The sequence below is a fragment of the Ranitomeya variabilis genome, chromosome 3 (assembly GCF_051348905.1).
Source record: "Ranitomeya variabilis isolate aRanVar5 chromosome 3, aRanVar5.hap1, whole genome shotgun sequence".
NCBI classification, from domain to species: Eukaryota; Metazoa; Chordata; class Amphibia; order Anura; family Dendrobatidae; genus Ranitomeya; species Ranitomeya variabilis.
Genome location: NC_135234.1, coordinates 686161018 through 686174326, shown reverse-complemented (window position 1 = coordinate 686174326; position 13309 = coordinate 686161018). Strand labels below are relative to the sequence as shown.

At 42.4% G+C, this 13309-nt stretch overlaps 1 protein-coding gene across 1 annotated transcript in view; it reads right to left on the bottom strand.

The window, feature by feature from the left end:
- Positions 1-13309, bottom strand: part of GPD1 (glycerol-3-phosphate dehydrogenase 1) — a 60819-nt gene that overhangs the window by 19373 nt on the left and 28137 nt on the right. The window contains exons 3-5 of the mRNA XM_077298061.1: positions 12028-12168; positions 10855-10993; positions 9070-9182 (exon numbers count right to left, since the gene is read on the bottom strand). Coding sequence (XP_077154176.1) covers positions 9070-9182; positions 10855-10993; positions 12028-12168 — 393 coding nt within the window. The remainder of the gene's footprint in view (positions 1-9069; positions 9183-10854; positions 10994-12027; positions 12169-13309) is intronic.

Sequence of the window (13309 nt, the reverse complement as noted above, 5' to 3'; positions counted from 1 at the left end):
GAAGTGGCCTCCTTTGCTAAATCCTGATTTCATTCTGTGTATGTCATTTCCCTCTCCACTCACAGTCCATATTTGTGGGGGGCTGTCTGTCCCTTGGAAATTTTCTCTGAGGCAAGATAGCTTTAGTGTTTCCATCTTTAGGGGTAGTTAGCTCTCCGGCTGTGACGAGATGTCTAGGGAGTGACAGGAACATTCCACGGCTACTTCTAGTGTTGTGTTAGGTTCAGGAACTGCAGTCAGTAAAGATACCATCTCCTCAGAGCTCGTCCCATGTTGCTCCTTAACTACCAGGTCATAACATGTGTGGATGTTTTACATCCACTGTACATAGAGACAGACTGAGTCCTACAGCACCTTTTTATGACTAATGTATGATGCTAACTTGTACTATGGCTTTTCTCGTTATATGCTTCTACATGTGGACAAAGAGATAGTAGAGTGAAAACATAAGCATATTAACAGTGCACGTTCTCATATGGTCAGTATGCACTTACTAACAATGCCGCTCTTAGCAGGTCACTGAGAAGAGAATGGATTGATTGATCTTGACTTCGTCCAATGTATGCAATGTAACGTTCAGCCAGCACAAGATGGTAAAAATCTGGCAGATGGCTAACACGATTACAAACATTTACAAATTTAGCAGAGGTAAAAAGGATATTCTGCCAATTTGACATTTATCAAGGGGGTAATGGTTCTAATTGGGAAGACCGCCTGCTGGCATCTAGAGTCTAGAGAAGGCAATGCTCTCTGGGGAAAAAAAAAAAAAAAAAAACTTCTGCAAATTTGCTCTCCTCCAACAGGAAGATTGCTTTCTTCTGAGACTCAGATGACAGTGTGCGAGCCCAGCAGCTCTGACCAGCAGTAAAATGGTTGCTGCGGCTCCCAGGCGTTGGATGATGAGAGCAGTACTCCCGTCATCCTACACCTGCTCTCATTGATAGCAGTGAGAGCAGGCGAACATTGAGGAGAGAAGTCATCTGTCCGCGCCGGTGCAATAAAATTTTAAAAAAATGGTATGGGTTCCCCTCTATTTTCGATAACAAGCGCAGGTAAAACTGACAGCTACAAGCTGCAACCCCCAGCTGTCAGCTATATATTGGCTAGTTATCAAAAATAGAGGAGTCCTCAGCCATATTTTTTAATTACTTAAATAAATAATGTAAAAACAGTGTGGGGTCCCTTTCATTTTTGACAAATAGCCAATTCTGGAGTTTTGCCTGACTCTTCCCCTGCCCTGGTGTGGTGGCAAGTGGGCTAATAGGTTTGGGGTTAATGTCAGTTTTATGGGTGCTGACATCAACCCCAGGTGTTAGTAATGGGGGTGTCTTATAGACGCTTATCCATTACTAACGCTATAGACCAGCATCATGTGCATCCAACTCTGTGTGCGTTTCCCTCCTGCTTCTTCCGGGAACGTTTCGGGGTTGAGAGACATCACTGGTTTAAAAGCCAGGGCCAAACAATGGGAAAGAACTACATGGGTGCATTTGCGTGCATTACGTCCGAGCGGTGTCGCATGTAATATGGACTTCCAGTGTGTGGGCTGGTGGAACGCAGAGGTTCCGGTCACACCCAGATGGCTGCAATTAAATACACTCTCACAGGCAATACCATAATTTTTTATTTTACATACTGAGCAATTCCAATTTATGCCGGTTTTAATATTGGGATGCAATCTGTACACTATTACTAGGTCACTATTTAGACTCTCCAAACATCTGCCATCTGTGAGGCACCTTTCTATATACCGTATATACTCGAGTATAAGCCGACCCCTCTAATTTTGCCACTAAAAACTGGGAAAGCTTAATGACTCGAGTATAAGCCTAGGGTGGAAAATGCAGCAGCTACCGGTAAATTTCAAAAGTAAAAATAGATACCAATAAAAGTAAAATTAATTGAGACATCAGTGGGATAAGTGTTTTTGAATATCCATATTGAATCAGGAGCCCCATATAATGCTCCATAAAGTTTGATGGGCCCCATTAGATGTTCCATATTAAAATATGCCCCATATAATCCTGCATAAAGGGTAATAAGGGCCCCATAAGATGCTCCATAGAGATATTTGCCCTATATAGTGCTGCACAAACGTTATGGCCCTATAAGATGCTCCGTACAGTCACTTGCCCCATATAATGCTGGACAAGCGTTATGGCACCATAAGATGCTCTGTACAGTCACTGCCCCATATAGTGCTGCACAATAGTTATGGCCCCATAAGATGCTCCGTACAGACACTTGCCCCATATGCTTTTGCTGCAATAAAAAAATAAATAAATAAAAAAAAATCACATACTCCCCTCTCAGGACCCCCGGCACTTTCAATATTTACCTGCTCTGTCTTCAGCACTGACGTTCAGCAGAGGGCGCGCACTGACTACGTCACCGCGCCCTCTGACCTGAGCGTCACAGCCAGAGGACGCGGATGACGGAGCCACACCGGAATGAGGAGCGGTAAATATCGTGCAGCGCTGTATACTCACCTACTGCTGGCGCGGTGCAGTGCCTGCTTCTTCCAGCGCTGCATCTTCTTCCTGTAATGAGAGGTCACAGTTACCGCTCATTACCGAAATGAATATGCGGCTCCACCTCTATGGGAGGTGGAGCCGCATATTCATTATTGTAATGAGCGGGACCATGTGACCGCTCAGTACAGGAAGAATATGCAGCGCTGTAAGAAGCAGGGACATGCAGGGACCACGCCAGCAGGAGGTGAGGATAATTAGACAGCCCCCGCCCCCCCCCCCTCCCCTGCCGACCCCCGGGTATGACTCGAGTATAAGCCGAGAGGGGGACTTTCAGCCCAAAAAAATGGGCTGAAAATCTCGGCTTATACTCGAGTATATACGGTATTTAGATTTTTAAATTAGTATGCTATATACTTTTTAACATTTGTGTTTACTTTCAGGGACTTCTTTTATTACTGAGTTGGTGTGGTAATAAACACTTAGAAATGCTGTCGCTTCTGATTTAGTGTTCATTTTTGGATTGCTATATGTATTCCCATGTGTGCATGCACAATATAACATTTTGTCTTTGTGCTGTATAAGCGATTATTCAATTCTTTACACCATTATAATCCGCTTATATTTCAGGCTTTATATCTCCTCATTGCCATGTAACCAACAATCAAACATAATATTGCAAATTAAAAAGTGTATTCAACAAATGTCTGTCCTGACTGAGAATAAACCTCTAAAGGTAGAATAAAGTCTGATCAAGTATTTGTTTAAACATTAACTAAATAAAGGGCTATTCAAAGTCAGAGTCTGGCAGAAACAGGGAAAGCAGCAAGCGCCAAGCCAAAGTCAATAGTCCTCATTTGCATAACAGTGAGCAAACATCCTTGTTTGTGACCAGAATCATTATCACTGAAAGGCCAGGTCTGCCAACAATCAAGCATTAACTTGGGCATTCTGGATTTAGGATGCTATTTTTCAGGTTAAGATCTGTGAATATTTGGGGTGCACTGCTGCTCCATTCTAATGGGCAGTGGTGTAACTAGAGTCCAAGGGCTTGTTCACACGATCCTTTTTTTGCTGCGGTTTTTTTCAGCTGCGGATTTGGAAAAACCGCAATGCAAAACCGCACTGCTGATTTTCCTGCGGTTTCTTCTGCGGATTCCTCTGTGGTTTTCCAACAGCACTTTCCTATTGGTGCATGTTGAAAACTGCAGCGGAATCCGCAGAAAGAAGTGACATGCTCCTTTTTTTCCGCAGCAATTCAGGGCCGTTTTTTCCGGGATTTTCAGCAACGTGGGCACAGCGGTTTCTGTTTTCCATAGGGTAACATTGTACTGTACCCTGCATGGAAAACGGCTGCAGATGCGCAGCCTCAAAACCGCTGCGGATCCGCAGCAAAAACCGCAGCGTGTGAACATAGCCCAATGGGCCCCGATGCAGAATTTGGACCTGGGCCTCCCTACTCATTATGTAATAATGTATCCCATCCTGGGCTCCACCCTGGTATATATGTCCCTCAATCTCGGCCCATCTTAGCATACATGTCTCACATCCTGGTATATATGTTCCCCATCCCCAGACCAGCCTGGTATGGTCCCCGATCCTGGTATGTATGTATGTATGTATGTATGTATGTATGTATGTATGTATGTATGTATGTATGTATGTATGTATGTATGTATGTACGTACACACTAAATAAATTATATATATATATATATATATATATATATATATATATATATATATTCTCCCATCCTGGTATATGTGTCCCTTATCCTGGGCCCCATACGGTTATGCAGTACAGACCAAAAGTTTGGGCACGCCTTCTCATTTAAAACTTTTTCTGTATTTTCATGACTATGAAAATTGTACATTCACACTGAAGGCATCAAAACTATGAATTAACACATGTGGAATTATATACATAACAAAAAAGTGTGAAACAACTGAAATTATGTCTTATATTCTAGGTTCTTCAAAGTAGCCACCTTTTGCTTTGATAACTGCTTTGCACACTCTTGGCATTCTCTTGATGAGCTTCAAGAGGTAGTCACCGGGAATGGTTTTCACTTCACAGGTGTGCCCTGTCAGGTTTAATAAGTGGGATTTCTTGCCTTATAAATGGGGTTGGGACCATCAGTTGTGTTGTGCAGAAGTCTGGTGGATACACAGCTGATAGACCTACTGAATAGACTGTTAGAATGTGTATTATGGCAAGAAAAAAGCAGCTACGTAAAGAAAAATGAGTGGCCATCATTACTTTAAGAAATGAAGGTCAGTCAGTCTGAAAAATTGGGCAAACTTTGAAAGTGTCCCCAAGTGCAGTGGCAAAAACCATCAAGCGCTACAAAGAAACTGGCTCACATGAGGACCGCCCCAGGAAAGGAAGACCAAGAGTCACCTCTGCTTCTGAGGATAAGTTTATCCAAGTCAGCAGCCTCAGAAATCGCAGGTTAACAGCAGCTCAGATTAGAGACCAGGTCAATGCCACACAGAGTTCTAGCAGCAGACACATCTCTACAACAACTGTTAAGAGGAGACTTTATGCAGCAGGCCTTCATGGTAACATAGCTGCTAGGAAACCATTGCTAAGGACAGGCAACAAGCAGAAGAGACTTGTTTGGGCTAAAGAACACTAGGAATGAACATTAGACCAGTGGAAATCTGTGCTTTGGTCTGATGAGTCCAAATTTGAGATCTTTGGTTCCCACCACCGTGTCTTTGTGTGACGCAGAAAAGGTGAACGGATGGACTCTACATGCCTGGTTCCCACCGTGAAGCATGGAGGAGGTGTGATGGTGTGGGGGTGCTTGATGGTGACACTGTTGGGGATTTATTCAAAATTGAAGGCATACTGAACCAGCATGGCTACCACAGCATCTTGCAGCGGCATGCTATTCCATCTGGTTTGCGTTTTGTTGGACCATCATTTATTTTTCAAACAGGACAATGACCCCAAACACACCTCCAGACGGTGTAAGGGCTATTTGACCAAGAAGGAGAGTGATGGGGTGCTACGCCAGATGACCTGGCCTCCACAGTCACTAGACCTGAACCCAATCGAGATGGTTTGGGGTGAACTGGACCGCAGAGTGAAGACAAAAGGACCAACAAGTGCTAAGCATCTCTGGGAACCCCTTCAAGATTGTTGGAAGGCCATTCCTGCTGACTACCTCTTGAAGCTCATCAAGAGAATGCCAAGAGTGTGCAAAGCAGTCAAAGCAAAAGGTGGCTCCCTTGAAGAACCTAGAATATAACACATATTTTTAGTTGTTTCACACTTTTTTGTTAAAGGGACTGTCACCTGAATTTGGAGGGAACAATTTTCAGTCATATGGGCAGGGTTTTCGGGTGTTTGATTCACCCTTTCCTTACCCGCTGGCTGCATGCTGGCTGCAATATTGGATTGAAGTTCATTCTCTGTCCTCCGTAGTACATGCCTGCACAGGGCAATCTTGCCTTACGCAGGCGTGTACTATGGAGAACAGAGAATGAACTTCAATCCAATATTGCAGCCAGCGGGTAAGGAAAGGGTGAATCAAACACCCGAAAACCCTGCCCATATGACTGAAAATTGTTCCCTCCAAATTCAGGTGACAGAGTCCCTTTAAGTATATAATTCCACATGTGTTAATTCATAGTTTTGATGCCTTCAGTGTGAATGTACAATATTCATAGTCATGAAAATACAGAAAAATCTTTAAATGAGAAGGTGTGTCCAAACTTTTGGTCTGTACTGTATATATGTATTCTATGTGTATATTTCCATTCTATCTTTTCTATTCTAACATGTCACTATGATTTTGCTGTACACCGCACATGAATTACAGGGTTTTCAAAGTACACCGGTGCGTAAAAATCGAACAGCACTCGCATGCTGCGAGTGCTGTGTCATTTTTTTCTCGCATCCATTGACTTGCATTGGCGAGTCTCGGCCGATATACGCAGCATGCTGCGATTTCACTTGCACGTATAATACGGCCGAGAAAAATAACGGTGATGTGAGCTTCCCCATAGATTAACAGCGGTCCGAGGGCTATGCGATTTTTTCTCGCATAGCACTCGTCCGTATTCCTCGCTAGTGTGACTCCGGTCTTACTTTGGAGGTGAATATGGGCCCGCTCACCTGTTGGGCCCTTGTGGGGCTGAACAGGTTGCACCAATGATATGTCCACCCCTGGCTACGCATAAAAACATTGGTTAGGCTAGGTTCACACAACCATTTTCTTGCATCAGAGAAAAATTGATGTTAATCACACTGATCAGAGTGTGGTCCAATTTTCTTGGTTGTGGAAAAAAAAAATAATTCTCCATTCTGTCAATCTGTGAAAATTGGAGCGCACGCATCCGATGTCAGAATGCGGATGGATTTTTTTGTCTCATTGACTTGCATGGCTGAAATGCAAACAGCTCCATAGAATAACTTAAAGATCTCAAAATAACGGAGAGCACTCGTCATTTTTTTTTACGGTGGTCTGCACAAGGCCTTACAGCAAGTAATCATTAACATTGCTTTGTCTGCACTACCGCCAGTTTTAGTGAATACATGTATTACCCATGAAACACCAATTCTGGAGCATCATTTCTTACAAAATTCACCTTGTGCTGTTCATCTGTTATTCCGCAGTGAAATATCTGTATTAGGCCAGGATCACATATACGTGAGATACAGCCGAGTCCCGCAGGTCAAAACAGCTCAGGCGCCGGCACTCCGGAGCGGAGCGTGCAGCTCCATGTGTTGCTGTGCGGCTGCACCCTCCGCTCCGGAGTGCCGGCGCCAGAGGAGGGTTTTCACCTGCGAGACTCGGCCATATCTCGCGTATGTGTGATCGCGGCCTTAGTTGGTGTCTGGGGGTTACCATCCCCCATGTACAGTGGGGCAAAAAAGTATTTAGTCAGTCAGCAATAGTGCAAGTTCCACCACTTAAAAAGATGAGAGGCGTCTGTAATTTACATCATAGGTAGACCTCAACTATGGGAGACAAACTGAGAAAAAAAAATCCAGAAAATCACATTGTCTGTTTTTTTATCATTTTATTTGCATTTTATGGTGGAAAATAAGTATTTGGTCAGAAACAAAATTTCATCTCAATACTTTGTAATAAATCCTTTGTTGGCAATGACAGAGGTCAAACGTTTTCTGTAAGTCTTCACAAGGTTGCCACACACTGTTGTTGGTATTTTGGCCCATTCCTCCATGCAGATCTCCTCTAGAGCAGTGATGTTTTTGGCTTTTTGCTTGGCAACACGGACTTTCAACTCCCTCCAAAGGTTTTCTATAGGGTTGAGATCTGGAGACTGGCTAGGCCACTCCAGGACCTTGAAATGCTTCTTACGAAGCCACTCCTTCGTTGCCCTGGCGGTGTGCTTTGGATCATTGTCATGTTGAAAGACCCAGCCACGTTTCATCTTCAATGCCCTTGCTGATGGAAGGAGGTTTGCACTCAAAATCTCACGATACATGGCCCCATTCATTCTTTCATGTACCCGGATCAGTCGTCCTGGCCCCTTTGCAGAGAAACAGCCCCAAAGCATGATGTTTCCACCACCATGCTTTACAGTAGGTATGGTGTTTGATGGATGCAACTCAGTATTCTTTTTCCTCCAAACACGACAATTTGTGTTTCTACCAATCAGTCCCAGTTTGGTTTCATCAGACCATAGGACATTCTCCCAAAACTCCTCTGGATCATCCAAATGCTCTCTAGCAAACTTCAGACGGGCCCGGACATGTACTGGCTTAAGCAGGGGGACACGTCTGGCACTGCAGGATCTGAGTCCATGGTGGCGTAGTGTGTTACTTATGGTAGGCCTTGTTACATTGGTCCCAGCTCTCTGCAGTTCATTCACTAGGTCCCCCCCCCCCCCCCGCGTGGTTCTGGGATTTTTGCTCACCGTTCTTGTGATCATTCTGACCCCACGGGGTGGGATTTTGCGTGGAACCCCAGATCGAGGGAGATTATCAGTGGTCTTGTATGTCTTCCATTTTCTAATTATTGCTCCCACTGTTGATTTCTTCACTCCAAGCTGGTTGGCTATTGCAGATTCAGTCTTCCCAGCCTGGTGCAGGGCTACAATTTGTTTCTGGTGTCCTTTGACAGCTCTTTGGTCTTCACCATAGTGGAGTTTGGAGTCAGACTGTTTGAGGGTGTGCACAGGTGTCTTTTTATACTGATAAGTTTAAACAGGTGCCATTACTACAGGTAATGAGTGGAGGAAAGAGGAGACTCTTAAAGAAGAAGTTACAGGTCTGTGAGCCAGAAATCTTGATTGTTTGTTTCTGACCAAATACTTATTTTCCACCATAAAATGCAAATAAAATGATTAAAAAAACAGACAATGTGATTTTCTGGATTTTTTTTCGCAGTTTGTCTCCCATAGTTGAGGTCTACCTATGATGTAAATTACAGACGCCTCTCATCTTTTTAAGTGGTGGAACTTGCACTATTGCTGACTGACTAAACACTTTTTTGCCACACTGTATATCTGGCTCGCCCGTTCAGTTCTGACATTGTCATGGGTGCACCCTACTGACAATGCGAATAATAACCCTCAGTTCCACTACCGGGGTCTTACTCCAGTACAATAGCTCTTCCTACCTTCAGTGCTCCGCAGATTTCTACTGTATCGGCTTCTTCCACTACTGTGATACGGAAATTTGGTGTCTGAAACAACTCCTTCAGGATCTTTCCTTGCTCCTTATTTTTGCTACCTGCAGAAAAAATAAATAAAAGAAGAACATTACAACATGGCAAGAATTTTCTATTATAAATTTTAATATTATAAAAAGGGAACAATACACCGATATTTGAAGCATGGAGGTCAAGGACGTCTAAATGCTTTGGTCACAGTGGTTACCTGCAGCTGCCACTAGGGAGGTGGATTACCACAGAGATTCTCACCATCCATTGTGTTTAACCCCTTAACGAGCAGAAGTATTTTTGGTTCTGCTTTTTTGCTTTTTGCTCCCCTTCTTGCCAGAGCCACAACTTTTTAATTTTTTTTTTCAAAATGGCCACACGAGGGTTTGTTTTTTGCAGGAAGAGTTGACCTTTTGAACAACACCATTTGTTTTAACATATCAAGTACTGGAAAACAGGAAAAAAAATTCCAAGTGCAGTGAAATTGCAAAAACGTGCAATCCCACAGTTGATTTTAGTTTTTTTTTTTTTACAATTTTCACTAAATGCTGAAACTGAATCGCCATTATGATTCTCCAGGTTATTAAAAGTTCATAGACACCAAACATGTCTAGGTTCTTTTTTTATATTAAGTGGTGAAAAAAATTCCAAAGTTTGTGAAAAAAAAAAAAAAAGTCGCCATTTTGAGATAACCGAAGCGTCTCCATTTTTCGTGATCTGTGGTTGGGTGAGGGCTTATTTTTAGAAGACATTTTTATTGATACCATTCTGGTGCAGATACAATCTTTTAATCGCCCGCTATTGCATTTTAATGCAATGTTGCGCCAACCAAAAAAGCGTAATTCTGGAGTTTTTACTTTTTTTCTCATTACGCCGTTTAATTCTTTTTCATATTGATAGATCAGGCGATTCTGAATGCGGCGATACCAAATTTGTGTGTATGTTAGATTTTTTTTATTGTTTTATGTTGAATGGGGCAAAATTTTAACTTTCATATATTTTTTATTTTGTTTTATATTTTTAAAAACATTTTTTTTTTACTTTTTGCATGCTTCAATAGTCTCCATAGGAGACTAGAAGCTGCCATAACCCGATCGGCTCTGCTGCATACAGGCGATGATCAGATCGCCTGTATGTAGCAGAATTGCTCACTTGCTATGAGTGCCGACAACCATAGAGGTCTGCTGGAGACCTCTGGTTGTCATGCCAACCCATTGGTGAACCCGCGATCATGTGAAGAGGTCACCAATGGGCGGGAATTTCCGGCGTGCTTGCCGGAAGCGCGCGTTAAATGCCACTATCAGAGTTTGACAACGGCATTTAACTAGTTAACAGCCATGGGCGGATTGCAATTCCACCCGTGGCTGTTAGAGGCATATTACAGCTTTTCAAAACAGCTGACATGTGTCAGAAAAGATGTGGGCTCAGCGCTGGAGCCCACATCAAAGGGAGGACGTCCGACATTGGCGTACATTTACTGTATAAATTCATATGCAGTGAGCTTCCCCTAGTGGGGCCTGCAGGGAGCCAGAATATATATATATATATTTTTTTAACTTGTGAAGGTAATAAAGGTGTGTAGAATTGTATTTGGCGAGGAAAACACACCCTTAGTAAGATACATTCAAGCAATTATAACGGATGCTAACTAATAACAATGGTGCTTCTGGTTTTCAATGCAGGTGGGACTTATTCTGAGTTTTGTTATGGAGATCCTTTGTTTTCTAGGATGAAACATCTTACCAATTGTAGTCTCACAAAATTTCCCATCAGCAACTTCATTGGCAATGTTGGCACCCATTAGCACGCTCATTTGGATGCCTAACCTCTCACGAATGATGTCGGATATTAACCGAAGACCTTCAGGTCCCTCGTCTACACCCTTAAAAGAATCCAAAAGTAAGAAATAATCCAGTGTTGACCAGTGTTATAACAGATTATTGTACATTTCAATCCAATATTACAAGCATAGGAGAAGGCTTCTGAATGGTGCTGGCTGAGTTATCACTATGTACAGGCAGTGCTGCCTTAAAGAGTTTGTTTTATGGGGACAGGCCCTATTAAGTAGCTGCTTCACGCCATTTGTATCCACATGCATGTCACTTGACAAACGATAAGGTTTTTAATTTTAGAGTTAGGACTATTCCAATTACGGTCACTGTGAAAAGGTGGGATGGCTTTCGCATTTATTTTTTTAATAAAAAAACATTTTAACCTAGGACTGTATATTATTTCGATGCACTATGCTGTTTATTTCCTGCAGGGTATTTAAATCATTATGTTTCGGTCTTTGTTTTTTTTCCTGGTACATCATTGTGTAAGAGCATGTTCACATGGTGGTCATTTCACAGACAAAAGCCAAGAAAAAAAAATGGCCACAGTGCTCTTACACTTTATAGGAAAACCAGCTTATAGTCCAGCTCAGTTTTTTGGGGGTTTTGCTTTTATATCTCTTGTATTTGTACAGAGAGGGGCGTTGCTCTCCTTTCTGAGCTGAATATTCCTTCTGATTAGCTTCCCATGGATGGTGTCTCAGTCTGACCCTGTCCTGCTTCACATGGACATCGTTTGACACATAGTAAAGATTTAATACTGGAGACAGGTTAGGACCACCCTGATGGGGTCACCTTGTCGTGGTGGGATGGCTTTTATGCTCTTTGGATCAAAATAGCGTTAACTAAGCCCCCTATGTAATTTACATTGTCTATTACTATTTCCTGATTTACTTGCTGTAGGTTAAATGCTAATTTTAGCTCTTGGGAATTATATTACTAAATTAGTATGTTCCATTGTGCTGTCCATTGTGTTTTTCCCTAAAAAAAGTAACAGCCATGCATGGGATTGTGCCAATAGAAAACCATGAGCCCTATATGCAGTCTGAGCAAATAACACGAGAAAAATTAAAATCATTCACACCTTTATGAGCGACACTCCAAAGGCTTCTTTCTTTACTAGAGTTTTCAGTTGTTCGCATAATTTACCAATAAATTGATGGGGGACAACAAAAATTAATATATCTGCCCCCTTTGCGGCCTTCAGCAGGTCCGGCACTGCCACCTAGTGAATGAAAAACATGAAGAATAACTTATGTGTGATAGGTGTACCAACACAGGCACAAATAATAGAAGGGGTAACCAATCTTATATAAATAATGCCTAGAGGTTTTACCATGGAAGGATTAACAGCTTATCCCACCCAGTGTGGATCACAGGAATCTGATTACAGGGTCCCCCACACGTCATGGGATTAGGTTTTATGCACATTGCTGCGGCTGAGCCGGGCAGCTTCTGCGATACTTCGCAACGTGCCATGATTTCTTCATTTTAGCGATTGGTGGATGTTTCAGCTGACTTTTATGCCACCACTTGCATACATGTAAAAACCATCCTTTAAATTATTAAGAAAACTCAGATGTAGGGTAGAGACAGACTGCCGTATTTCTCCTGCGAGAATCGCATCGTAAACCTCATACGGGCTGTGGGCTCTCCTGACCTGAGCTTGACAGCTGCATAGTAATCCATCATGCTGTAAAAGGTGAGATTACTAGGAGCGCCATCGATAACAGTTTTGTTTTTTTTCCCATCCACGTAAATGGTCATTTTTTCATCCATTATAGCCTCACCTAATATATGTGACAACAAGCCGTATCTAAGAGTCCACTTTTATACAGTATGAACTTCAAATATGCAAAATTCTGAACAGAACAAGAATTAAGCAGTTCCAAATCTGCAAGATCAGGGTCATTAAAGAAACACTCCTCCTCCTCCCATCAAACTTTTTATCCTCTTAATATATTGCATTCATCATATTATATGGCACTGTGTACTTACAATTGCTCATGTTGCCTTTCTACCCAGCTAATTCTTCTCTTTTCTCTGCTCTATGTAGAAACAGGAAGTCTCTTGTCCTTGCATTTATCATCCCCCCCTCTTCAAATCTTGACCCAGCTTCTCTCGTCCTCCCCTGCCATAGACTTTTGCAGTGAACATTGACCTCCTGTTTCTACGTAGAGATTAGAAGGATTCAGCTTGTCAGTTTTCAATAATGTGAGGTCGTAGACCTAATGAAAAAAAGAGAATAATTGTCTGGGTAGAAAGGCAAAATTAGCAATTGTAAGTACACAGTGCAATATAATGTGATAATAGCAATATATTAAGAGGATAAAACACCTTTGATGGGAGGAGCGAGTCTTTAATTT